Genomic DNA, 27,500 nt, shown 5'->3' with positions numbered 1-27,500 from the left:
GCGCACACGTGAATACACACACACACAAACACACACACACACACACTCACACACACACACACACACACACACACACACACACACACACACACACACACACACACACACACACACACACACGCACACACACACACTTTCACAGCCTAATATGGAACACTTATCTGGAATAATGTTGTCACTGGTTTTGAAAATTTGGCCTCCCTTGTCATCGGCGTCATCACTGAAAGCTTTGAGTCCAGTTGTGGTGGTCATCAGATATTGCTGGAAGAACGATTCTCCTGGGGTGTCTCTCTCTCTCTCTCTCTCTCTCTCTCTCTCTCTCTCTCTCTCTCTCTCTCTCTCTCTCTCTCTCTCTCTCTCTCTCTCTCCTCTCTCTCCCTCCCTTCTTTCACTCTTTCACTCTCCCTCCCCTTCACCTCCTATTCCTCCGTCCTCACTCCTCCTCACCCTATTCCCTATTTTCCCCCCTCCCACTTTCTCCCTTCCCCCTCCCACTTTCTCCCTTCCCCCTCCCACTTTCTCCCTTCCCCTCCCACTTTCTCCCTTCCCCCTCCCACTTTCTCCCTTCCCCCTCCCACTTTCTCCCTTTCCCCCTCCCACTTTCTCCCTTCCCCTCCCACTTTCTCCCTTCCCCTCCCACTTTCTCCCTACCCCTCCCACTTTCTCCCTTCATCTCCCACTTTCTCCCTTCCCCTCCCACTTTCTCCCTTTCCCCCTCCCACTTTCTCCCATTCCCTTCCCACTTTCTCCCTTCCCCTCCTGCTTTCTCCCTTCCCCCTCCCACTTTCTCCCTTTTCCTTCCCACTTTCTCCCTTCACCCCCCACTTTCTCCATTTCCCCTCTCACTTTCCCCTCCCACTTCCTCCCTTTCCCCCCAATTTCTCCCCCTCCCACTTTTTCCCTCCCCTCCCCTTTCCCTGAGTTCTTTTTCCCCCTCCCCTCCCTCCCTCCCTCCCTCACTCACTCCCTCCCTCACTCACTCCCTCTCTCCCTCTCTCCCTTTCCTTGCCCCTTTCCACAGTTCCTCCCTTATCATTCTGCCCCATATGATCTTGTCAACCTCTCCACGATTCAAGTGCGAGGGAGTAACGTAGTTCCTCCTACTCCTGATCCTCTTTCTCCTCATCTTATTCCTCCCTGTCCTTCTCCTATTCTTCCTCCTGCTCCTCCTCCTCCTACTCCTCCTCCTCCTCCTTCTCCTCCTCCTCAACCTCCTCCTACTTCTCCCCTCCTCCTCCTCCCCTCCTCCTCCCCTCCTCCTCCTCCTCCTCCTCCTCCTCGTATCCCAACTCGCATTTTTCGTTGCTTGGGTGTTATTGTTATTCTCGAGATATGTAAATGTTGTGGATGAGCGAATGACATGAGTAAAGAAAATGGGGATCAGAAAAAGTAAAAATGGAGGAGGAGGAGGAGGAGGAGGAGGAGTGGGAGTAGTAGGAGGTTTGTGTTGGTGTTTGTCTTCCCACTTACACGCCCACTCCACCGTCTTCGGTAGTGTCCGTTTCTTGGGCCGCCCACGTTGGGACAAGACACGTGACCAGAGGCAGTGGGAAGGAGGGAGGAGGAGGTGGTACGGAGGAGGAGGAGGAGGTGGTAAGGAGGAGGAAGAGGTGGGAGGGAGGAGGAAAAGAAGGTGGGAAGGAAGAGGAGAAGGAGGAGGTGGTAGGGAGGAGGAAGAGTTGGGAGGGAGGAGGAAGAGAATGTGGGAGGGAGGAGGAAGAGGAGGTGGGAGGGAGGAGGAAGAGGAGGTGGGAGGGAGGAGGAGGAGGAGGAGGTGGTAGGGAGGAGGAAGAGTTGGGAGGGAGGAGGAGCAGGTGGGAGGGAGGAACAGGAGGAGGAGGTGGGAGGGAGGAGGAGGTGGGAGGGAGGAACAGGAGGAGGAGGTGGTAGGGAGGAGGAAGAGGTGGGAGGGAGAAGGAAGAGTTGGGAAGGAGGAGGAAGAGGAGTAGGTAGGAGGGAGGAGGAAGAGAAGGTGGGAGGGAGGAGGAAGAGGATGTGGGAGGGAGGAGGAGGAAGAGGTGAGGAGGAAGAGGATGAGGAGGATTGAGTGGGCAATATGGTTCAAATGATTGAAGAGATTGGGAGAGAGAAAACACCCGTGAGAGAGAGAGAGAGAGAGAGAGAGAGAGTAAACCAACCCTTTTAAGCCCGAGCGGACAACTTTAGTGTTTTTTCTCTGGTTGCCGGCAAACGATTTTATTCAGCTGAGAGGAGGGAGAGGGAGGGAGTGGGAGGGGGAGTTCAGCCAACTGAAAGGGATAGAGTTGGTCAAGTGTCGACGTTTTTTACCTGAGGTGAGCCGGTGGCTCATTGGTTCCGTCGTGGACTTGTGATCGCGTAGTCCAGGGTTCGAGCCCCCGTAGAGGGAGCCATTTATTCCAATGAATAAAGACGGTAGATAAATGAATTGATAGAATATCTATAGGGATACATGAGTGTGATATAGGTTGTGTATAGGCGGAGGTAAGGGGTTATGATAGGTGGTGAGGTAGCGAAGGAGGGAAGGGGAAGGAGAGAGAGGAGGTAAGGAGGAAAGGAGAGAGAGGGAGGGAAGGAGAGGGAGAAGAAGGGAGGGAGGGAAGGAGAGGGAGAAGGAGGGAGGGAAGGAAGGAGGGAGAGGGAGAGCGGGTGGGGGTGGGAGGGAACCTCGATGGACGTGACGAAGAGAGGGTAGAAGAAGGGACGGCCCTTTAGGGTTTTTTGAAAAACGGGGGGAAATGGGGGGGGATGGGGGGAGTATGTATAAACGATCGGAAATGGGGATCAGGGAAAAAGGGGAGCTTACCGGCAAAGCGGTTGGATGTGGGGGGGAACGGGGGGATGGGGGGACACCCCCCCCGTGTCTGTAATATTACCCATAGGTGTTTTGTCAGTGGCTCCTAACGCCTCTGTTCAAGCTGCCGCCGGTCGTTTTTATTCGGCCCAAGGAAACCCTCCTCTTTTTGTTTCTTCCTTCCCTACCTCACCTCCCCCGTCCCCCTCCATCTCACGCTCCTTTTCCCTCTTTTCCTCTTCCCTTTCTTCCCCCCCCTTTCCCCACTTCCCCTCGTCCCTTTCCTTTCCTCTCCCCTCCCACCGTCTCATCTTCCACTCGTACCATCTCCTCCTCCTCCTCCTCCTCCTCCTCCTCCTCCTCTGCCCTTCTTCACGCTCCCATTTCTCCCCTTCCCTATCTCCCTCCCTCTCCCACATTCTCTCCTTCTCCCTCAACCCGCCTTGATTTCAACACGCGCTACTTGTGAGAGAGAGAGAGAGAGAGAGAGAGAGAGAGAGAGAGAGAGAGAGAGAGAGGGGTCTGTGAAATTGGGCTGTAGCCACACGATAGACTTGACCAAACAAGCTTCAACCGAACCAAACCTTTCTCGCATCAGATTAGCTTAGTCACCACTGTACTCTGCGAACTTGGGGGGCCAATATTTGGATTGCCACTTCTACCCTCCCTCCCCCTCCCCCTCCCCCTCTCCCTCTCCCACCATCGTTTACTTCCCCAGAGTGCAATTCCTCAAGGAAATGAAGGTCTCAAATCCTTTTTAATATCCCCCACGCCCCCATTTACTCACCCCCCACTTCCCCCTCCTCCACCTACAGACGCTCTCCCCCCACCCCCCACCCCCCACCTCCATCCCCCGCAGTCCTCGCATCGTATTTTCTTCTTTATGGAAAACTTCGCTACTGACTTCGCTCTGGCTAGACACGCTGGCGCCGCCGTCGCCCCTTTTCCCCTCGTCTCTCTCCCCTTCGTTTACCTCTCGTTTCCCCCACTCTCGTTTTATCCTTCTAGTTTCCCCTTATTTCCCCTCGTCCCCTCTCCTTTCTCCTTCGCTTTCACCCTCGTTTCCCCCTCTCACTTTCCTTCCCGTTTCCCCTCGTTTTCCCCTTTGATTCCCTTCTTGAATCCTCTCCTCCCGTTTTCTACACGCTTGCCTCCCACTTTTCCCCTTGTTTTCTTCGTTCTTCTCTTTCACATTCCCCACTCGTTTTTCCCCTCGTTTGCCCATCGATTCCCCCCCCCACTCCTCGCTTTCCCCTCTTCACAGTTCTTCCTTCACCTTCTCAGATTCGACAGGAACATACTTTCTCTCTCTCTCTCTCTCTCTCTCTCTCTCTCTCTCTCTCTCTCTCTCTCTCTCTCTCTCTCTCTCTCTCTCTCTCTCTCTCTCTCTCTCTCTCTCTGTCTCTCTCTCTGTCTCTCTCTCTCTTTCTCTTTCTCTTTCAACAATAACTTCATCAATATTCCTCCTCCGCGTTGAATATACATTTTTTTTTTTTTCGTTTTGACGAAGTATAATAATGACCAGAGAGAAAAAGGAGAGAGAAAAGAAGGAAAAAAGTGAGGCGAAAATTTGAAAGAGAAGAAAGAAAGCGAGAAAGAAGTAAGGCAAAATGAGAATTAATGTAATGCATAATGGTCCGCCCTCGTTCAACTCGGTCTTTTTTCTTTTTCCAGTTGTTTACTCACGCCGACGGTAACTGAGGTGTGTGTGTGTGTGTATGTGTGTGTGTGATTCACCATGGTCTTGGATCACGTGTTGGACTCTTGATCGACAGCTATTTCCCTCCCGGAAGAGGGTTGAGAGCTTCTATATGACCGATCTATGGATAATGCTGTGACGTTACACGCACGCACACACACACACACACACACACACACACACACACACACACACACACACACACACACACACACACACACACACACACAGCAGCGCAGCGATACTGTAATTATTTCAGCCCTGAGCGGGATTCGAACCCGGACCTTCGTAGTGGCGGCCGGGAACTCTACAAACTGCGCCACGAATTGTGTGTGTGTGTGTGCGTGCACATGTATGCGTATGTGTTTATGTGTTTGTGTGCATTATTATGCTTATTACAACGTTACTTGTGTTGTTGTTGTATTGATGTATTTTGCTTGATTTGCTTATAATCTCATTGCACATTTGGGAAGATAAATTACTCGACGCCAACTGCTGTGCAGACGATGAGTCAAAGCAACAACAACATTAACCACAATAACAACAACATCCCCAAGTATCACCAAATATGGATCCTCCAGTTTATTTCTGTTTATGTATACACAAACACACACACACACACACACACACACACACACACACACACACACACACACACACACACACACACACACACACACAAACACAGACGGGGAGAAAGACCTTCGTGCTGCGACAAATTATCTTTCACACACAACCACCCCCAACACCCCATCCCCCGCCCCTCCCTTCCTTCCATTACAATGTCATCTAAACAGCATTCACTCTCCACTCATCTCTATCTCATGCCTTTTCCCTTCATTGCTTAAAGGACATTCCCCTCTTTCTCAACGCCCCCTTCACCCCATCCATCCATCTCATCCTCGGTCGTCCTCTCACGTTCATTCCCTCCACCTCCGCCTTCCACACTTCCTTTAATAATCTTTCATCATTCGTTCTTTCCATGTGTCCAAACCATCCCAATAATCTTTCATCACCCCCTTTTCCTCTCCCGCTCTCCTCCTTACCTTGTTTCTCACTCTAACCAATCTAGTAACCCCTACCATACTTCTCAGACATTTCATCTCAACCACATTTAAATTTTTCCTCTCGGCCTCTCTTAAATTTCAAGTCTCGGTCCCATACAATCACTCCCTTATACAATCTCCTCTTTGCATCCATTCCCAGGTGCCATTTCTCATGACAATTTTTAATCCTCCAAGGAATTTACTTGCTTCTCTCAGTCTACAAATTACCTCCACCTTCGCTCCTCCCTTACCTGCCACATGTGACAACAAATACATAAAACTGTTCACTTTCAGCCTTTCTCCTTTTAGACTTCCAACTCACTGCCATCCTTTACCCTTGTACATTTCATCACCTTTTATCCACATTTACCTTAAAATTTCTTGTGTGTGTGTATATATATATATATATATATATATATATATATATATATATATATATATATATATATGATAAAAAATGCGGAACCGAACAAATGTTTCAGACAATACAGTTCCCATGGGACAAGAAGGGAAGTGTAACATTGTTAAATAAAAATCCTAATAAGAGGGAAACACGTGGATTTGATTTAATACAGAGATATTTCCCTTGTAATGCTGCAACTTGGAGATTATTTTTATAATGTGCGAGTGAAAAAAAGAAACCAAGGGCAAAAGAAGCAAAACCAAATAGATGGAGGGATGGGACCGAATTCATCAATTCTTTGTGGTAAATGAAGTCACTCTGGTCATTCCTTTGCCTTGTCCACCACATTCACAGCCTCGCCATACAAGACACCAAACCCCCCACCCACCCACAACCCCCCATCCCCATAAAAACAAAAAACATACACACTTTTTTTTTCTTCTTTTCTTTAAGATCGGACTCTCTAGATTCCAGCTTTCCTGTGACACGGTGAAGCTCACTTCATTATGTTTTGAAAAAAAAAAAAAAAAAAACTCCTACGATTTTTGGGGGATTAATAAGTCTCCGCTCTTTGTCTCCGGTCGTGTTTACAACAGATGTGTGAAATACAAAAGTCAGAATAATTTGTGTGTATGTATGTATGTATATATATATATGCATGTGTGTATATAATTTGTGTATGTGTTTGCGTGCGTGTGTACACATTCTCCCATATTACAAAAAAACTTTGTAGTATAACTTCTTGAGAAACAAAATTTAACCAATATATGACCTCGTGTTGTCTTTGTGCTTGTGTGTGTATTTGGGTGTGTGTGTGTGTGGCTGTATACTATATATGTAAGCATACAACTCTGTAATTCAGACAGGGGAAATAATAGTTTTCTTAAAGACATTTCAAGATTGTAATTACGACATTCTTCTGTACACTGAAGTTTACCAAGTAACACAGTTCACATTTAATAGTTTTTATATAAGGTTGGGAGGGAGGGTAGGGAGTGGGAGGGGGGGGGTTGCCAACCAAGTAGCAGAACGTTGTGGTGGATTCCGACAGATTAATCTTACCATATCCGTCGCAACCTTGATTCCGTAAGGAACCTTGTGTGTGTGTGTGTGTGTGTGTGTGTGTGATTCACCATGGTCCACCATGGGTCTTTGGATCACGTGTTGGACTCGTGATCGACAGCTATTTCCCTCCCGGAAGAGAGCTCAAAGATCGTATATGACCGATCTATGGGTAATGCTGTGACCTTACACGCACACACAGACACATCCAACTCCCCGCCCACGAGAGTTGGAGTAACAATCCGCAGCGCAGCGATGCTGAAATTATTTCAGCCCTGAGCGGGATTCGAACCCGGACCTTCGTAGTGGCAGCCGGGAACTCTAACAACTGCGCCACGTGTTGTGTATGTGTGTGTACGTGTTTACATGGGGTGTAGTAAAAAGTGTCTCTGTTCTTAAACGGTGTATTTTCGTATGCATTAGTGTTATCAGTTTCCTGGGCATCGTGTTCATGAATATGTTAATAATATTTGAGCGAAAAACGAGAAAATTTGGGGGAAATTGTCCTCTTCAGAGAACTGAAAATCCCCTTGGAGGTGGAAAATGTCACATTTTGTTCTCCCTATGAAAAGGGGGAAATGTCACCTTTTTTCTCCCTATGAAAATGGGAAAATTTCTTCCTTTTCCTCCCCATGGAAAGGGGAAAATGTCCCCTTTTTCCTCCCCATGAAAAAAGGGAAAAGTGTCCCCCTTTTCCTCTCCATGGGAAGGGGGAAATTTCCCCCTTTTCCTCCCCATCAAAAGGTAAAAATATCCCCCTTTTCCTCCCCATGGAAAGTGGGAAATTATCTCCCTTTTCCTTCCTGTTCGAAGGGGGGGATGTCTCCTTATCCTCTCCATGGGAGTGGGAGGGGGGGGGAAATGTTCCCCCTCCCCCCTTCCCCATAGCACCACCTGAACGTGACATAGTGACGCTAACCTCCCTAATCCGCCCCATGCTCCGAAGCGTATCCCTTTCTGACGGAGCGGAGCGGATAGTCCCGACGTCCCCCCTCCCTACCTGACGTCTTCATCGACCTTGAGAGCGGCGACCTTCGGGTCTGTTCGGTGGCCTGGTTGATGCTCGTCTGTCTATTATCCCGGAGGCTGTGGCTGTGGGGCTGGCTGTGGCTCTGGTGGCTGTGGTAGAGGTGGTGGCGGCGGCGGAAGTGGCAACAGAGCGACTTCACAGCCCTGCGGAAGTTCTGGCCGGAGACGCAGTAGAGGAGGAAGTTGATGGCGAAGTTGGTGTTGAAGAGGAGAACGAAGGCCTGTTGGACCACGTACTCGATGCTGCTGTGCTCGCAACGGCCTTTGCAGTGCAGATCCTGCCGGGGAGAGGAAACAACACGACGTCGTTACTCATAGGTCCTCCTCCTCCTCTTCCTCCTCCTCCTCCTCCTCCTCCTCCTCCTCCTCCTCCTTCTCCTCCTCCTCCTCCTCCTTCTCCTCCTCCTCCTCCTCCTCCTCCTCCTCCTCCTCCTCTCACGTGCTGAACACGTGTTTACATACGTACATAGGCACATGCGTTCACATATACGTGCATACTTGCATACTTGTATATATATATCCATGCGTTCACACTTACATGTGCGCATACTTATATAGATACATTCATGCATACGTACAAACTTATATACCTTCATACATACATATAAGATTATAAATGCATACGCACGTACATACATGCGCATACATTAATACATACATATACGAGTATATATGTGTACAGGTAAATACGCCTACACTATCACCATCAATAGGTCATCATCTATCCACCGTCATCATTATCATCACTATCGTTATCATTACAGTGGGAAAGCATATGGACAAAAGACATGTGATCCATCATCATCGTCGTCATCATCATCACCATAACCATCACCATAACCACCATCACCGTTATTATCATCACTATCGTTATCATTACAGTGGGAAGACATATGGACAATAGACATGCGATCCATCATCATCGTCATCATCACCATCATCATCACCATCATCATCACCATAAACATCACCATAACCATCACCATAACCATCACCATAACCATCACCATAACCATCATCATCGTCATCATTATCATCATCATCGTAACCATCATAATCATCATCATCATCATCATCATCAAAGATGAAAAAGGGAATGTTATTGACTATTCTGCTGTCAGGACCAAACATTTTATTTCGGAGGACATTCCATTGTTATTACAAAGATATTGCAATCCAAAGTGTAATTGCTTGTGCCTTAATTGTGGGACAACATTATATATATTATATATATATATATATATATATATATATATATATATATGTATGTATATATAGTATATAATATTGTATGTGTGTATATATACGTATAATGTGTATATACTGTATGTATGTTATATATATATATATATATATATATATATATATATACGCGTCAGCTTTTATTCTTAACCCAATTGCTTCTGAGTGGTTATCCTCCACAGGGGAATAGAATCGCCTGGCGGTAGTCAGAACGAAGGCGGTGAAAAAGGTCAACTTCACTTTGCGTGCGGCTGGGCCTTGGAGGCGCCAGGCTATTTATTTTTATTATCATTAATACTATTATTATTATTATTATTACTTATTGTTATATTATTATTATTATTACTGTCATTATCATTATTTCATTATTTTTATTATTGTTTATTTAGTTGTCTAACAAATGTGTTTCTAGTCGAAAGTGAACTAATAAACGAGCGAGACGCTCTAGCAAAGGAGCTTATCCTCATTAAGAGACAAAAAAACGATAAATAGGAAAAGAAAAAAAAAAATTCTTTCTTTTTGAGCCCCTTGTACATGTTTGCATACCATAATGATGATATATGCAGTGATATCCGGGTGGTATGTAGATGGTATGAAGGTGGTAAGATGGTATGAAGACGACAAATGTAATAGGATAAAGCCTTTCAGCGTCGAACTGGTCAGACTTGGAAGAGAGCGTGAGTTGCAGAAATGTAGCAATCTAATCTGACTCGAGCAGGCGGTGAGGAGGATTTCACGCCGGCGTGCGTCCTCGTGTAATGGGCTTTTGGATGCCGCCAGGCGATTTTATTCAAGAAGAATGAGGAGGAACTGTTTTGGTCGTTGTGTCAACGTTGGTTCCTATCGTATAATGGAAATAGGTGCCCTTATCTCTCTCTCTCTCTCTCTCTCTCTCTCTCTCTCTCTCTCTCTCTCTCTATATATATATATATATATATATATATATATATATATATATATATATATATATATATATATATATATATGTTCTGTTATTATGGATTTTAGAAACTTAGTACCCTCGCTTACGAAGATCGGAACACCGTTAGAAAAAATTGGAAAAGCAAACTGCAAACTGAATAATGCTGGAACTCCTGTCGACTTCGACAGAACATGTATTCTGAATGGCCTTTATCCCCAATATATATATATATATCTATATATATATATATATATATATATATATATATATATATATGTATTTATGTATGCATATATGCGATTCGGTTTAATGTCGTGAATTCCCCCTATCAGGAGGCTGGGACGGTGGCCCTTACAGAGGACTTTGTAGCGTGGAATATAATGAACCATGTCCTTAGTCCAACTCGCTGGTGGCAGTGTTCGAACCACCGTCACCTCGACCTCTGCCGCAAGCAGCGACGCTCTAACCCGCTCGTGATCTCAAATTCGTGAATTTTCGGTATTCGAAACGAAAATGCCTTAGGAAATGAGCGAACATCTATGAATAATTCTGTGTTCCAGAAAGTGCACAACAAAAAGTGAATAAAGGAATAAATAATTAAAAGTAAGGTCTCGCACTTGAGGTAGGATGAGGACCTGAATAAAACAGTTAATAAAAAAAAAAATTAAAACCGTTAAAAACCGTTAAAACCGTTAAAAACCGTTGTTCTCTCATGACGGATCCAATCCGGATGTGGGCGCGGGAAGGTTTAGCGTGCGATCCGGTGATGGATATATCCGGGCTGGATTTCTGGGGAGTATCTGAAGGAGTTTGATTTAAGGTTTGTGTCTTCAGCGGTTCTGGTGAGCTTTGTTGGTGGTGGTGGTGGTGATAGAGATGTGTTGGTGGCAGCGGTGATTGTGATAGTGGAGATGGTGATAGATGAGTAGGTCGTGGTGATACTTGGGGTGAGTGATGATAGTGTAGACGATGGTGGTAATGGTGATACTGGCGAAGCTTGTGGTGATGAGGATAACTGGTGATGCCTTAGTGGTGATAGTTGGTTTGGTGGTGATCGACTAAGGGTGATGGTGATGAGGGCTTCGGTGAACTTGGAAACTCGAGGTGATGATGGTCTCGGATGGAGAAAGAGAAGGAGGAGGAGGAGGAGAGGTACTGGAGAAAGAGGAGGAGGAAGAGAAGGAAGAGGAGGAGGTCGTTTTCATCGGATTGCCATTTTGGCAGTGATAATGGAAGAGGAGGAAGAGGAGGAGGAGGAGGAGGAGTAGTCAAAGAGTCACTAACTCCAGAGAACAGACTTGGGATGAGGTGGCGGTCAAAAACGTTCTAAACCTCTTTTGTCCCTAGATCGTCTTCCATGCCCCTAAGGATAGAAGCGCTGGTGGATAGCAGTCCATGGCGGTGTTGTGGTGATGGTGGTGGTGGGGGGGGGGGTTAAGAGAAGCTGCAACTTTAATTGTAACGAGATTGCGAAGCTGCACATCGGGATTCAGTATCATTGCAGCTGCCGTCTCCCTGTCGTTTGGTGTCGGCATGTCGCCAGAATGATGGCAGTGGTGAAGTTGGGTCATTAGGACGGTTGGTGGTGCCAGTGGTGTCAGTGATGGTGTTGGCACCGTTTGAGGTGATGATGGTGACAGTGGTGGTGATAGTGATGCATCTTGTGATGAGGATAGTGGTGGTCCAAGGGTGGGGATGGTGACAGTGGTGGTGATAGTGATGCATCTTGTGATGAGGATAGTGGTGGTCCAAGGGTGGTGATGGTGACAGTGGTGGTGATAGTGATGCATCTTGTGATGAGGATAGTGGTGGTCCAAGCGTGGTGATGATGATAATGATGCATCTTGTGTTGAGGATTAACGGTGGTGCAAATGTGATGATGATAGTGATGATGGTGCTGATTATGATGCATCTTATGATGTAAAATATGATTGTGATGATAATAGTGATGGTGTTGCTGTGTTGGTAGAGAGGACTATTGAGATCGCTCGATGCTAACCAGAATGAAATATGTGAAGAATTAGCTGATTAAACGCAGTTCACGAACACAATAGCATAGGGCCGAATTCCTATACACTGAACGAAACAATATGGTACGGAGACTATTATTTTTGAAACGTGAACGAAACGTGTGGCACGTTAGATATTGGTGGGTAGCATTATTATGCACACTCAAGCTTGGATTCATGGTGGAAATGTTAGCATATGCAGACGTTGCTTATGCTACTGAGCCAGCGGTCGCTGTCCTTTGTATAATATATATGTCTTGGTGATTTTTATATATTATTCATTTATTTATTCAATCAATATTTCGTATACAATCATCACGAAGAGTTCTGGAAGATCTGAACAGATTTTATTTTATTTACTTGTATTATTATTTCATTGATTTGTTTATTTTTTTATATATTTCATTTATTATTATTATTATTATTATTATCATTATTGTTATTATTATTATTTTATTTTTATTTATTTGACACTAGGCGCCGATAAGCCTGGTTGTCAAAAATCCAGGGAATTATACTGCCACCCCTATGAACCCGAGTCACGCAGCATGCCCTTGTTAAATCTCTCCTTCACCTAATCTCTGAAGAGAGAAGCGCTAGTTATCCAGATTATGGAGATCTCGTAGTACCTGGGGCCTCAGTGCCAGACAGTGCCAGACAGTGCCTTGATCTAAACGGCACTTATGGATCAAATCACTTACTGTAGTGAAATCTTTCAAATAATGGCAGTCGCTCCCAATCCAGGATATTAGTTTATATTTGGTTACGGTTCTTTTAGATGCTTTGGTGGCGGGACTGGGCTCGTCATCTGGGAGGACCCGGAACGAAGCTTCGTGACGGCCTAATTTGAATACATACATATATATATATATATATATATATGTATATGTATATGTATATATATGTGTATATATATATATATATATATATATATGTATATGTATATATATATCCACCACAATTTACTTTAATTCTAAGCCATCAACATCGAGAATCTCGAAGAGGCATACATGCAGATATTGAAACGTGGTACAGCCAAGGACACGAACCTCCGATATCACACAAGTGATAGTGACGTAACCGATTGCTATGTATATATGTACACACATATATATATATATATATATATATATATATATATATATATATATATATAATATATATATATATATATATATATATATGTGTGTGTGTGTGTGTGTGTGTGTGTGTGTGTGTGTGTGTGTGTAATGTATTTGAGTATTTGTCACTTATATTTATGTGCCTATGCTAATTTATGTTGATGCCATATTTGAGTAACGAGCTAATGTAAACCTAGGCTTGCCTGGAATAGAAAATGCATTAGTATATTACATACATGTGTGTACACGCACGTGTACACATGCGTACGCTTGCATGTGTACATAGAAATGTTTGCGATTATTGACGAGTTCTGTTCGATGAGGAGTGCCATCTGCAGATGGAATCTTGAAACCAGCTGTTTGAGAAAGGTAGCATGACGAGAGAGGTGGAGCCCTAGACTTAGGGACAAAAAAAAAAAAAAAAAAAAAAAAAAAAAAGTCTGGGGGTGAGTGGGCGGGGAGGCGAACAGGGATGACCCTTTATCCAAAAGGAGCTATGATAAGGCGGAAGAGGACTTTTAGTCTGTGTGTGTGTAATATATATATAAATATATATATATATATATGTGTGTGTGTGTGTGTGTGTGTGTGTGTGTGTAATCTTGCGGGTAAGATTATGTGAGGCAAAACTTGTTTTTAAGTCGATTAAAATCCTTAGCCGACAGCAAGAATAACTACAAGAGTCGAATATAAATTCCCTGGAGGGAGGGAGTGAGGGGAGCGAGGGAGGGGAGGAGAGAGAAAGAGGGGAGGTGAGGGGAGGGATGGAAGGAAGGAACGTGTTGGCTGTACAGAGGGATTAGACCGAATGACGTGTCTATCCTGGATTGCAGTTTAGACACGAGAGGAATATGCTTTGGTGGTTGTTGGTAGTTGATGGTTGTTTCCCGGAGAGAACGGTGGATGTGGTTGACAAGGCATTGCCACGCGGTTATCCAATAGGTTATGGGGGTTGTGTATGGGTTATGGGGGTTGTGTATGGGGTATGGGCGTTGTGTATGGGTTATGGGCGTTGTGTATGGGGTATGGGGGTTGTGTATGGTGTATGGGCGTTGTGTATGGGTTATGGGCGTTGTGTATGGGTTATGGGCGTTGTGTATGGGTTTTGTGGTTGTGAGCGGACGTTGTATTTTGTGAGTTTGGTGTTATGAATAGGTTTTGTGGTTGTGAGCGGACGTTGTATTTTGTGAGTTCGGAGTTATGAATAGGTTTTGGGATTGTGACCGAACCTTGTATTTTGTGAGTTCGGAGTTATGAGTGGGTTTTGGGTTGTGAATTGGTTTTTGCGGTTGTAGATGGGTTTGTGAGGATCGTATTTACAAATGGGTTTGGTTTTCCAAATGGGTTCACGTTTGCAAATGGGTTTATGTGTATAAGTATATTTGACCCATTAGTGAGTGGTCGATTAGACGTATTACGTGTGTTTAAGATGGCGACCTCTGTTACTATATTCTAGATTTTTGTAAGAACATTTCATAAGTGGCTAATATTCGCATTCTAGGTTTAACATCTCTCAGTTCGTGATACGGTTTCTCATTACATGACGCAAAAGTCATTTGACATTTGGAAATTTGATAACAAAAGATCGTAACAGAAGTTGTTCCTACACAAACGAAATAACAAAAACAAGTGGATTGCTAGCGAGAAATGCTTATTGTGCCGTCACGTTAAGTTAACCCCCTCTCCTTCCCACTCTATAATGAGAACATTGAAATAACCATTTTTGATGCAGAAAAAATTATATATTTTATTCTGGCTTTCGGCAGCAAGGGCCTAGTTAAACGAGAAAGCCTTAACCCAGTTGTATCTAGAATGAGTCTAGTTAAACCTGGGTTAGCGTTAGTTAGAATGAAATATCAAAAGGGTAACACAGGTACGTGTTAACGCAGAAGCAAGACACAAACCTTTTTCTTAGATTAGCTTCTTTGATCGATGTATATTAATAGATCCTAGATTACTGTTTCCTAACCCCATGACATTTTGTATATTTATTATTATTGCAAAATGATATGAACTCGATACAGTAATCATGATGATATTAACTTTGTCTTTTATAACCTAACATTACCTTGCTTACACACACATGTATTATACCTATCCCCTACCTTTTACAGTCGACAACTAGTCATGTATATTAACACAAATAGATTAGTGGGGGTCGCGGTCGTATTATGACGATCATAATAGGGGTCGCCTGGAAAAAAAAGTTTGGGAAACGCTGTTCTAGATAGTAAGGCATAATTCTAGAAAGTTTGGGGGGAAATGTTTGCCAAGTTTGACGAATTGGTTGTTGAAGAAATTCGCCTCTAGATTCCCAACTTTGATGAAGTTAGATCCAGATAGCCGTCGCTCTCGTATCAAAGAAGTCTTGGAGTTGAAAGCCTGATTGATGGTTGAAGAAGGAATTTTGTGAATGGTTGATGAGATGGAAGGGTTACTGAAGTGTGTAGATATCGGATTCTGAATTGTGTGGAAGATCTGACGTAAAGAGGGGGAGGGACGAGAGAAGTTTGCAGGAGTGACGTGGCAGGGATTGGGTGAGGTCACGTGATTTCCATCAATAAAAGATTGATGCGTGACGCTGGTCCGTAGTGGCGAGCTCCTTATCACTTCTTCATCATTCCCATTTCATCACTTCATCACCTCCACTTTGCCATGGCCTCACCCTTCCTCAACCTCTCATTCCTCAACCTCTTCCATCAACCTCTCCCATCAACCTCTCCCATCGTCAGATCTCACCCAATCATCACCCTACATCACCCCACATCACACCGTCTTGATCACCCCACATCACCCCGTCTTGATCACCCCGTCACCCCCGTCACCACTTCCCCTTAATTACCCTTTGATCATCACCCCACCTTCATTACCCTACTTCATCAACCCCTTTAACAGTCCCCCTTTAATACCCCTTTACCCTCTTCATCACCCACTTTCTGCTCTGAGTAGTTGAGTACTCTCTCCCCGTGTTTCCCCGTCTTGTGTTCCCGGTCTTGTCCTCACGGATCTCCTTTCTAATCCCTTCAGACCCTTCCAGGACACTCCACCCCTCTGCCCACTCCCTCCTCCTCCCCCTCCTCCTCCTCCTCCTCCTCCTCCTCCTCCTCCTCTTGCTCCTCCTACGTTTTATCTTTCCGCCTTTGCTTCTCCCGTTTCCCTCTGGCCATTTCCGCTCAATTATCTTGTACACATCTTCGTCGTCATGTACTCGTCTTTCGAGTCTTTCTTTTTCTCTCCCTCCGTCTCTTCCTCCCCCCTCCCTCCCTCTCTCTCTCTCTCTCTCTCTCTCTCTCTCTCTCTCTCTCTCTCTCTCTCTCTCTCTCTCTCTCTCTCTCTCTCTCTCTCTCTCCTCGATCCACCCCACCCTTTGGGGCTAATCTTGCCCCTTTTCATTCTCACCCCTCTCCCTATCACCCCCCCCCCTTTTTTTTTTTTTTTTTTTTTTTTTTTTTTTAACATCCCCTCGTCCGCCTCCTTCTCCTCCATTTTCTCGTGGTGTCTTCCCATTCCTCCCTTTTCCATTACATTTGTCTATCTTTTTTTCCATCGTCACTTAACCACTATCTTTCTCGCTCTCTTTTTCTATCTTCCCCCCTATCCCTCTCTCCATCTCTCTCTCTCTCTCCTCCTCTTTCTCATTTTCTCGCTTTCCATTTTCCATTTCACTTCTAATCACATTTTTCCCTACCTTTCTCTTCCCTTTCCCTCGCTGTCATAACCCTTTCGACAAGGAAACGCCCCTTGAAGACTTTATTCTGCCTGGCGTCGGGCAGATTCCCTCACCCGACGAGGCGACAAGCGGCGTCGCGTTGAAGGTGAAGAAGAAGAAGAAGACGAAGAAGAAGAAGAAGAAGAAGAAGAAGAAGAAGAAAGAAGAAAGAAGAAAGAAGAAAGAAGAAAGAAGGAAGAAGGAAGCAAAAGCAGCAGCTTCAGCTTCAGACAAGACATCTCCCCGACTCCTCAAGGAAACGTGGCCTTACTGAACGCGTTACTAGAGTCTTCTATAGTTGGGTCATGAACACCCATCACCCCCCCCTTCCTCCCTCCAATCCCCCCCCCCCATACCCACACACCCACCGACCTTATCGCACTGTCTTACGTCTCTGTTGCTGAGTAATTAAGCAGATTGGGAGACTTGGTGAGCTCTCAGCTTATGTAGTAGTTCTTCGGGAAATTTTGAGTTCGGGTGAAGTGTTGCCATCGCGCAATTTTTTTTTATTTTTTTTTTAATTTTTTTTATTTATTTATTTTTTTTTTTTTTAGTGGTGGTCCAGGTGGTAAATGTGGTGGTAGTGGTAGCGGCAGAGTTGGAGGTGGTTTTGGTGGTGATTGTGGTGATAGTAGAGTTGGTGGTGAAGATAAAAGTGGAAGTGGTGGTAGTGTAGGTGCAAGGACGCAGTAGAAACGGGTTTTATCCAGCCTGACTGCAAACGATTTAATTCACCCTAGTTAGAGAACCTCGTTATTGAATGGGTATAAACCCAACTCAGTTAACGAGACATGGATGGGGGAGACGAGTGAATCCAGTTAAGAAAGAAGAGTTAGGGGAAAGGTAGAGGATTGAATAGATTGAGAGGAGAGGGGAGAGGAACTGAAACTGTAGTGACGAATGTATGGAAAAAGAGAGGAGGAAATGATGAAGGACGGGGGGAGCGAGGGGATTAAAGAGGAGGAGGAGGAGAAGGAAGAGGAAGAGGAGGAGGAGGGTGATGGAAAGGTATAAAGTAATTTTTGTGGCTGTTTCCCAGTGTTGCTTGACCGAGTTTTTCTTCTTTACAACTGAACAAAATCGCCTAGGTTTCGCCAGAAAAGTGTGGCACTGTGTTGATTTTTTTTTTCTTCTTCAGTAAATGAAGATAGTTGATGTGATTTTTGCTGAAGCGAGAGGTGACATTTTGATCGAAGAGTTCAAATGAGGAGGAAGGAAGGGACGGCCACTTGACCTTTGGACACACACACACACACTCTCTCTCTCTCTCTCTCTCTCTCTCTCTCTCTCTCTCTCTCTCTCTCTCTCTCTCTCTCTCTCTCTCTCTCTCTCTCTCTCTCTCTCTCTCTCTCTCTCTCTCTCTCTCTTTCTCTCTCCATCGAATGAACAAGAAGACGAAAACGAAGAAAAAGAAGAAGAAAAAGACGTAAACGAAGATGAAGAAGATGAAAATAAGATGAAAATAAGAAGATGAAAAGAAGACGAAAAGAATATGAAAAGATGATGAAAAGATTATAAAAAGATGATGAAAAGAAAATGAAAAGATAATGAAAATGAAAATGAAAAGATGAAAACGAAGAAGAAAAAGATGAAAACAAAGAAGAAAAAGACAAAAAAGATGAAAACGAAAAGATGACAACAACAAAAAAGATGAAAACGAAGAAAAAGAAAAAGATGAAAACGAAAAAAAAGACAAAACCGACGAAGAAAAAGACAAAACCGAAGAAGAAAAAGACAAAAACGAAGAAGAAAAAGACAAATACAAAGAAGAACAAGAAGACAAAGTAGAAGAAGAAGAAGACGAAGGAGAAGGAGAGGCTGAAGAAATAAAAGACGAACGTAACGGTATCCTCTTTAGATAGAATTTACAGCAAAAAAGTAAATGATACTGTATTTCAGTCTGCTGTGAGTTTGTTAGCCAGATTTTAGCCAAACTTTGGACTTTTTGTGAAAAGCTCATTAGTTAGGATGGATGAAAGAGTTCGCTGTATGTTTGTGTGTATTTTTACAGCATCGTCTTTGGATCACGTGTTGGACTTGTAATCGACAGCTATTTCCCTCCTGGAAGAGAGTTCAGAGCTCGTATGACCGATCTATGGATAAAGCTGTGACCTTATACGCACACACACACCCAACTCCCCGCCCACTAGAGTTGGAGTAACGACTCGAAGCGCAGCGATACTGACATTTTTCAGCCCATGGGCAGGATTCGAACCCGGACCGCCGTAGTGACAGTCGGAGACTACTAACCGCGCCACCGAGTCGTGTGTGTGTGTGTGCGTGTGTGTGTGTGTGTACTTCTCTCGTTAACGGTTTAAGAAAGGACGAGGGAGCGTTAGAAAGTCTTGAAAGGAAATCCTGAAAGTGACGTGTTAGCCGCCTGGAGTCAGCGCCGTGGGAAAATATAGAGGTGAAGCCTTTTTTTTTTTTTTTTTTTGGGGGGGGGGTATGTAGAAAACCCTTTCTGCTGAATAGAACCGGCTGGCAGGACGAACGTGAAACTATATCGCCTTGTTATAGAGACCTCGTGAGCTTGTGAGGTGGGGGGGGGGCCATGTGCCTGTGAAACTGTATGCAAATATTGTGGGACTTTATGTACAGCGTTTTGCCCCTCGTCGTTATCTATATGCATAGTAGCTGGGAAGCCACGCCTCTCATCCAAGTCTCCCCCCTCCCCCTCCCACCCACCGTATGGGTGATGGAGGGGGTGGCGGGGGAGGAGGAGGGGGAATGGGGGGAGGGGGGGAAGAGAGGAGAAGAGAGGGAAATGATCATGTGTTGGGAAGTTACGGAATATTCGAAAGAGGAGTTGGAGGGGGAAGTTTGCGATTTGAGAGGTTATTGCTTGGGGAGGAGGAGGACGAGGAGGAGGAGGAGGGTCTTCTGATCCAGACCTTTGCTGTTGAGGTAAGGGGGGTGGAGGAGGTGACGTAAAGAGTTTCCTATCTGCTGACTGAAATCGCCTGCCAACAGCTGCCATTGAGGTAGTGCGTAAGGGTGAAACAAAAGAAGTGAGGAGACTACGCCAGGAGTCGCTGATTAGCTGCAGCCCAAAAACCGTCAGGATGTGCTTTGGGGACTGTTGGTACAGGTATTGCGGGACTCGAACCCGCGATGTGTACCTCTCTTTTACTATGTGTAAACTTTTTTATATAGGTACAAAATCTGTGATGTGGGGCAAATCTTTCGGGGTGTCATTAAGGAGTTGACACGTGACCCAAGATGACCTCTCTACGAAAGTCGTGACACACGTTGGAGGTCATGGTGTCATTGTATAACAAATACTGACGTGAGACGGATTGCATTGTGATTGCATGTGAGCGTGCGTGATTGGGCACCATGATTGGGTGATTAAATTCCGGTATGTTTCGGATCAAATCATCAGCTTCCTAAACTTCAGGCAGAATCCACAGAATCCCTTTGTGTGTGATTCACCTTGACTTTGGATCACGTCCTCAGCTCGTGGTCGACAGTTGTCATATCGCGGATGAGAGTTCAGTGCATGTATGTAGTAATGCTGTGAACTTGCATAAACCGCTTCCATAGTGAATTTTCATGCCATGAATGGGGCGCGAACTCGAACCTTTACCCTTAGAGGCTAGGACGCTAACCATATATGTGTGTGTGTGTGTGTGTGTGTGTGTGTGTGTGTGTGTTCAAATATGTATATATATATATATATATATATATCATGTAGAAACCATAGGAAAATAAAGTTTGGAATACTAAAGGTTTTCGTCTATTATATCCTCAGAGTGATGTAATAGACGAAAACGTTTAGTATTCCGAACTTTATTTCCCTGTGGTTTCTGCATGATAATTTATTCACGCGTTTTTATGATCATTTTTGCAATATATATGATATATATATATATATATATGATATATATATATATATATATATATATATATATATATATATATATATGTATATATATACATACATACAGCATGTATAAAGGATATAAGCACATAAAACTAAAGTCGAAACCCCTTGACATCGCCATGACTTCGAGAGAAGAACGGTTCATCCGCACCACCAAGACAATGAGACGACCTCCGGGAGGAACACGAGACCCGGTTATCTTCGACGAAACCCGAAAACGGTCACAACAACGCCGCGGCTTCGATTCTCTCTTAAGGGACGCAGGTGTCTCCGAGAAATAGATCTTCGGGCTTATAGGACGCGTTTTCAAGGACCCAGTCTTCGGGGGTGCATAGGAGTCTTTGTCCTCGAAATCCGACGCGTCATTGAGGACGAGGTCTTCGAGGTATTCGAGGTCTTCGGGCTTAGAGAACGCGTCTTCAAGGACACAGTCTTCGGGGGTGTATAGGACGCATCTTGTCTTCGAAAGCCTACGAGGTCTTCGGGCTTACAGAACGCGTCTGCGAACTGCGTAGGGCGTCGGCGAGAAGTTCTTTGTGGAGGCAGTTGGCTCATCCTATTGTATTCGTATCTGTAATGACGTCATCAGACCTGACTTCCTGACGAGGGCCCCAAGGGAGGCTCGCTGTGACTGATTAATTGGACGGTGTTCGAGGGAATACGGAATTTCGTTGAATGGATTTTACTCGGCCTTAACGGTGGCACACAACTTTATGTAACCTTATATGTATGTATATATATATATATATATATATATATATAGTATGTGTGTGTGTCATGGATACCTGCACGAGGTGTCCCAGAAAAACAGGATTTTTATTGTTTTTCTATATCTGCTTCCGCTCCTATAACCTATCCAGATCTTCTTGTAACAGTTTGCATTCCTCCTCATCCTTTACTCTCTTCATAATCTTGGCATCATTAGCAGAGATTGCTGTAGAATAAAAATCTATACATTATGTCAACAGATTCCAACTCATTTAGTATAACCATCCTCACGGAAATGTTCTTTAGAAAATCTTTATCCATTTCAGGGAACACCCTATAAATCCTCCTCTATATAGTTTCCATATTAATATTTTTGTCATATACCTCACCCGGAAGCTTTTTTCCTAAAGGGCGTATACAGTCCACCTACCCCTTTCTGTATTAATTTCAGGAAACACCCTATGAATCCTCCTCTGTATAATATCCATATTAATATTTTGTCAGACACTTCACCCGAAAGTTTTTTTTTATAAAGGGCTGTGTACAATCTACCAAGCCCTCTCTCACTTTTGGCACCACGGTCGTAATCCAAATTGGTTATCTGGCAGTTTCTTTCTCTTTTTTTCAAACATTTCCTCTTGTTTCCTCCTTGATAAATTGGAACCACATTGGTCTTTTTCCAACCTCTTGTAACTTTCCCTTCTTCAAATAGACATGCGTGTGTGTGTGTGTGTCTGTCTGTCTGTCTGTGTGTGCGTGTTTTCATCCTTATTTGTTTTCCCGGAAAGAAAAAAAAATGGAAATTGTGTAATAGTGCCTAATTGGACGGAATTACCGATTCGCATGTCACTGGCAGTGCTTGACTTAATGGATTGGACGTTAATGTCGATGCTGAGCGAGTAAACGGATTTTTGCTTTGTTTAGGGTTTAACCCAAGCTTGTGTTGAGTTCCACTCGTTAAAGTTCTTTGTAGGAAGAGAGAGAGAGAGAGAGAGAGAGAGAGAGAGAGAGGGTGGTGGAAAGGGAGAGAGAGAATGTGTGTGGTTCACCATGGTCTTGGATCACGTGTTGAACTCGTGATCGACAGCTATTTCCCTCCCGTAAGAGAGCTCAAGACCTCATATATGACCGATCTATGGGTAGTGCTGTGACCTTACACACACACACACACACACACACTCAACTCCCCGCCCACGAGAGTTGGAGTAACCACCCGCAGCGCAGTGATACTGAAATTATTTCAGACCTGGACGGGATTCGAACCTGGACCACCGTAGTGGCGTCCGGGAACTCTACCACTGCGCCACGAATTGTGTGTGTGTCTGTGTGTGTGTGTGTCTGTGTATATGTGTGCGTGTGTGTGTGTACCTGTAGGTAGGGGAGAAAGCGAGCCCATGAATACGCGTACGTGATTTTACACGTATGGAATCATCCTATCCAAACTGTGTTTCCCCCAAAAAAGTAATAAACTGCCATTTATCCCGTAGCATGACGCAGCACCATGAGGTGCTGTTGCCTGTGTTAGAGTGAGTGATCCCTTGTGATATGGTATCCATTAGGGAGTGAGGGTGGGGGGGAGGGGGAGGAGGGTGACAGGTGCTTGAACAAAACGGTGCGCTGCGCATAGCGAAGGGTCGTGGAAACCATTTCTAGTGATATTCTCTCTCTCTCTCTCTCTCTCTCTCTCTCTCTCTCTCTCTCTCTCTCTCTCTCTCTCTCTCTCTCTCTCTCTCTCTCTCTCTCTCTCTCTCTCTTTCTCTCCTCTCCTCTCTTTCTCTCCTCTTTCTCTCTCTCTCTCCCTCCCTCTCTTTCTCCCTCTCCCTCCCTCTTTTTCTCCCTGTTTCTCTCTCCTCTCTTCTCTCTCTTTTCTTCTTCCTCTCTCTTTCTCTCCTCTCATTCTCTCTCTCTCTCTCTCTCTCTCTCTCCTCTCTCTCTCTCTCTCTCTCTCTCGTACTTATTTATTCATGTATTTATGTATTTATTTGCTTATTTGTTTGTCTGTTGTTTTTTGGCTTATGCCCAAGAATGTAAATGAGTGTATTACAACTTTCTTTTGTTTCCCTCCTTGCAGGTAAGGAAATCTCTCTTGTCGCAATTGGGTCAGGAGAGCTGGAACGGTCTAGCGGCCGTGGCCGTCGACGAGCAAGGTCAGTGTGGGAAAATGAAGGGCACTGCTGTATTTCATTGTGTGTGTGTGTGTGTGTGTGTGTGTGTGTGTGTGTGTGTGTGTGTTCGTGTGTTCGTGTTCGTGTTCGGAATGATGAAAGGAGGGAATTGGATGTCTCAGGAACGCCTTAGCGGGACGGAGGTAAAAGACTATTTATATTCATTAAGCGGACTTGGAGAAGATGTCATTGGCAGGGATCCGCGCGAGCGCACGCACGCACACACACACACACACACACACACACACACACACACACACACACACACACACACACACACACACACACACACACACACACACACACACACACACACACACACACCTATGATGTATATGTACATGTGTTCATTCATGTATGTATGTATGGATGGATGATAGTAGGTCACCTGTGGAGGAGCTGATGGCCGAGAAAGAGAAACTGCTTTGAACGGATTAAAGTGACCACGCGGATAACGTCGAGTCTGTGTATTGTGGACGCTTTGCGGCCACTTGACAAGTCGATGGCCCTGCCCTCTGCTGCGGCCTACATTGGCACTGCTCAACACGCGCGCACACACACACACACACACACACACACACACACACACACACACACACACACACACACACACACACACACACACACACACAACCTCGTGGCGCGGTGCTCAGAGTTCTCGCCTGCCACTACGGTGGTCCGGGTTCGAATCCTGCCCAAGGCTGAAATAATTTCAGTATCGCTGCGGTACGGGTTGTTACTCCAACTCTCGCGGGTGGGGAGTTGGGGGGGTGTATGCGTGTAAGGTCACAGTATTACCCATTGACCGGTCATACGAGCTCTGAGCTCGCATCCGGGAGGTTAATAACTGTCGATCACGAGTCCAACACATGGTCCAAGACCATGGTGAATCACACACTCACAAACACACACACACACACACACACACACACACACACACACACACACACACACACACACACGTTCAGAATCATATGCATGTGCGGACACAGACAGCAGTGGTCAGAGGAAAGGAGAGAAATGACAAGGGTCGTAAGCTAAGAATCGGTGCTGGCAACTGTCATGTTTTTGATCCCGAATTTCCCTTGTGGTATGTTTCCTTCTCTGTTTCAGCTGCCGCCAGGTGATTTTTATCTATGTTCCTGGACCTACTACAGAAAAGGTGAGGTAAAAATGTAATATGTATGGGTTTGTTCCAAGTTTGTAGGAATTTCTGTACAGAAAGATTGGAGGTAGGAAGTACACCATTTCGGGAAGAAAGAAGGGAGAGAAGCGATATATTCGTTATGTACTGTTACGAGCAAGAGTTTGACCTACCCCGAGTTTTTCATGATGTTAGAGGGGAATGTCTGTTGAGTAAGGAAGGGAGAAGACTGAAGATAGGGTAAATGGAGAATGGTTGTGTATAGATGCATGGAAGGGAGTAGGGGGGGAGGGAGTATGTGTGAATGATATTTTGACGCAGCCCGAAGGGATTTCTCCACGTCTTCTCTTTTTCTGCGTGAAGGGACAGAGAGGGGTTCTCCGATTAAATGAAGCGGCCTTGCTGTAGATGTGCTGTGTCTTGCTGCACTGCTTCTGACCCAGGGCAGTGGGCGAGATGCAGGGATGACCCGTTATCCAGGAGGAACCAAGATAAGAGGGAAGGAGGGGAGTGAGGTGGAGTGGAGTATGTGGGGATGGAATGGGTGGGAGTGGATTTTATGCCTTTGTGTTTTGACTACCTCCCTTGTAAAGGGAATATACCCATTGGTATAGGCATATATGTATATGTATATGTATATAAATATATATATATATATATATATATATATATTATATATATATATATATATATATATATATATATGTAGATTAATATGCTTTGTCTGGCATATGTATTTTTTTTTCCTTTTTTCAAGAAAACTGCTTATCTGTAAGCTAAATACTACATAGTAAAATATATACTCGGCCTAAAATCATGTTGACTTTGTGAGCACTGTAGCGTGTGTCAATTTTTTTTTCTTTTTTTTTCGTAGTTGTGACTACTTGAAGTTGGAATCGCGAAGTTGAAGACTGGAATCGTAAGAATTGGTGGGTGAGAGTCAAGGGTGACAAGATGTAGAGTGGGAATCAGAGCAGAAGGAATATCTTAGGAGATAATGTGCCCAGACTAAAAAAAAAATACATATATATATATATATATATATATATATATATATATATATATATATATGTGTGTGTGTGTGTATGTGTGCGTGCGCGCGCACGTGTACGTTCATGGATAAACATTTATTCTGTAGTTGTATAAACGTACATATATCTCAGTGTATCCTTGAACAAACAATGGATGCATGGAGCTTTCGAGAATTGTAAGGGAACAAGAGGCGAGATGGGATTTTATACACACACACACACAAACACACACACACACACACACACACACACACACACACACACACACATGTATATATATATGTGTGTGTGTATGTTTATGTGTATGTGTGTGTGTACATGTATGTATGTATGTATTGTATGCACAACAATGCTTCGGTCTTAAAGTCTGAATAGGCCATGAAGGCAGAGCATGTTTAGAAATCCACAGTTTTCTTTTGTCTTTGAGATCCCTCTTTTCGTTTTTTTTCTTTGTCTTTCTTTGTTGTTCTTTACCAGCGCCATTTTTTTCGGTCGTTGTCTTAAACTTTTTTTTTTTTTTTTTCCTCCTTCGTCGTTCCTTAATTCCTTCATTCTTACAATATCTTTTCTTTTTATTTTCTCTTTTTCCCCCATTTCTCATCAGCTCTTGTACCAAGTCCTTTCGTTCTTATTTCCTCTTGTCTTTTGTTTAATATTTGGTCTTCGTTTCGCCATCTAAGCATTTCTTTATCCTCAGACTTCATAAGTTTTCGTCTTTATTATCTACTGTAATACGAAATGATTCTCTACTCTGTTCACATATTTCATATTTTACATACATTAGTAACAATGCTCTTCTTTCTTCACTTCCTCCTTCTTCTCCTTCTTTTTCTTCTCCTCCTCTACCTCTCCTACTGTTCCTCCTCTTCCTCCTCCTCCCTCTCCTCTTCCTCTTCCTCTTCCTCCTCTCTCTCATACTCTTCCTCCTCCCTCTTCTACTCTTCCTCCTCCTCCTCCTCCCTCTCCTCTTCCTCTTCCTCTTCCTCCTCTCTCTCATACTCTTCCTCCTCCTCCTCCTCCTCCTCCCTCTCCTACTCTTCCTCCTTCTCCTCCTACCTCTTCCTCCTCCTCCTCCTCCTCCTCCTCCTCCCTCTCCTACTATTCCTCCTCCTCCTCCTCCTCTTCCCCTTTCTACTCTTTCTCATCCTACTCTTCCACTTCTTTCTGCTACTCTTCTTCTTTCTCTTTCTTCTCCTCATACCTTTCCTCCTCTTCCTCTCACTTCTCTTCTTCGTCCTTTTCCTCCTGCTCTTCGTCTTCTTTCTCCTCATACCCTTCTTCCTCACCCTCTCCTTTCTCTTGCTCCTCCTTCTCCTCCTTCTCCTCCTTCTCCTTCTCCTCCTCTTCATCTGCCTTCTCCCCCTCCACCTCCACCTTTTCATTTTTCTCAGCCTCCAGATCCTCATTATCCTCCATCTTTTCAGCCACCTTCTCCTGCTCTTCCTCCTCCTCCTCCTCCTCTTCCCCTTCTCCTCCTCCTCCTCCTCCTCCTTGTAGTCCTGCTTCCTTCATTCCTCTGATTATCGTTAACTCCATCACTTTCCTTCTTTT

At 44.6% G+C, this 27,500-nt stretch overlaps 2 protein-coding genes across 14 annotated transcripts in view; one reads left to right on the top strand and one right to left on the bottom strand.

Moving 5' to 3' along the window:
- Positions 1–27,500, top strand: part of fry (microtubule binding protein furry) — a 478,406-nt gene that overhangs the window by 153,277 nt on the left and 297,629 nt on the right. The window lies entirely within an intron of this gene.
- The window catches only part of CNMaR (G-protein coupled receptor), an 82,266-nt gene that overhangs the window by 29,046 nt on the left and 25,720 nt on the right, over positions 1–27,500 (bottom strand). The window contains exon 2 of the mRNA XM_076184440.1: positions 7,984–8,290. Coding sequence (XP_076040555.1) covers positions 7,984–8,290 — 307 coding nt within the window. The remainder of the gene's footprint in view (positions 1–7,983; positions 8,291–27,500) is intronic.

The sequence above is a fragment of the Oratosquilla oratoria genome, chromosome 4 (genome assembly GCF_046742065.1).
Source record: "Oratosquilla oratoria isolate Oo_2021 chromosome 4, ASM4674206v1, whole genome shotgun sequence".
Classification (NCBI taxonomy): domain Eukaryota; kingdom Metazoa; phylum Arthropoda; class Malacostraca; order Stomatopoda; family Squillidae; genus Oratosquilla; species Oratosquilla oratoria.
This window is presented reverse-complemented; position numbering and strand designations above follow the sequence as displayed.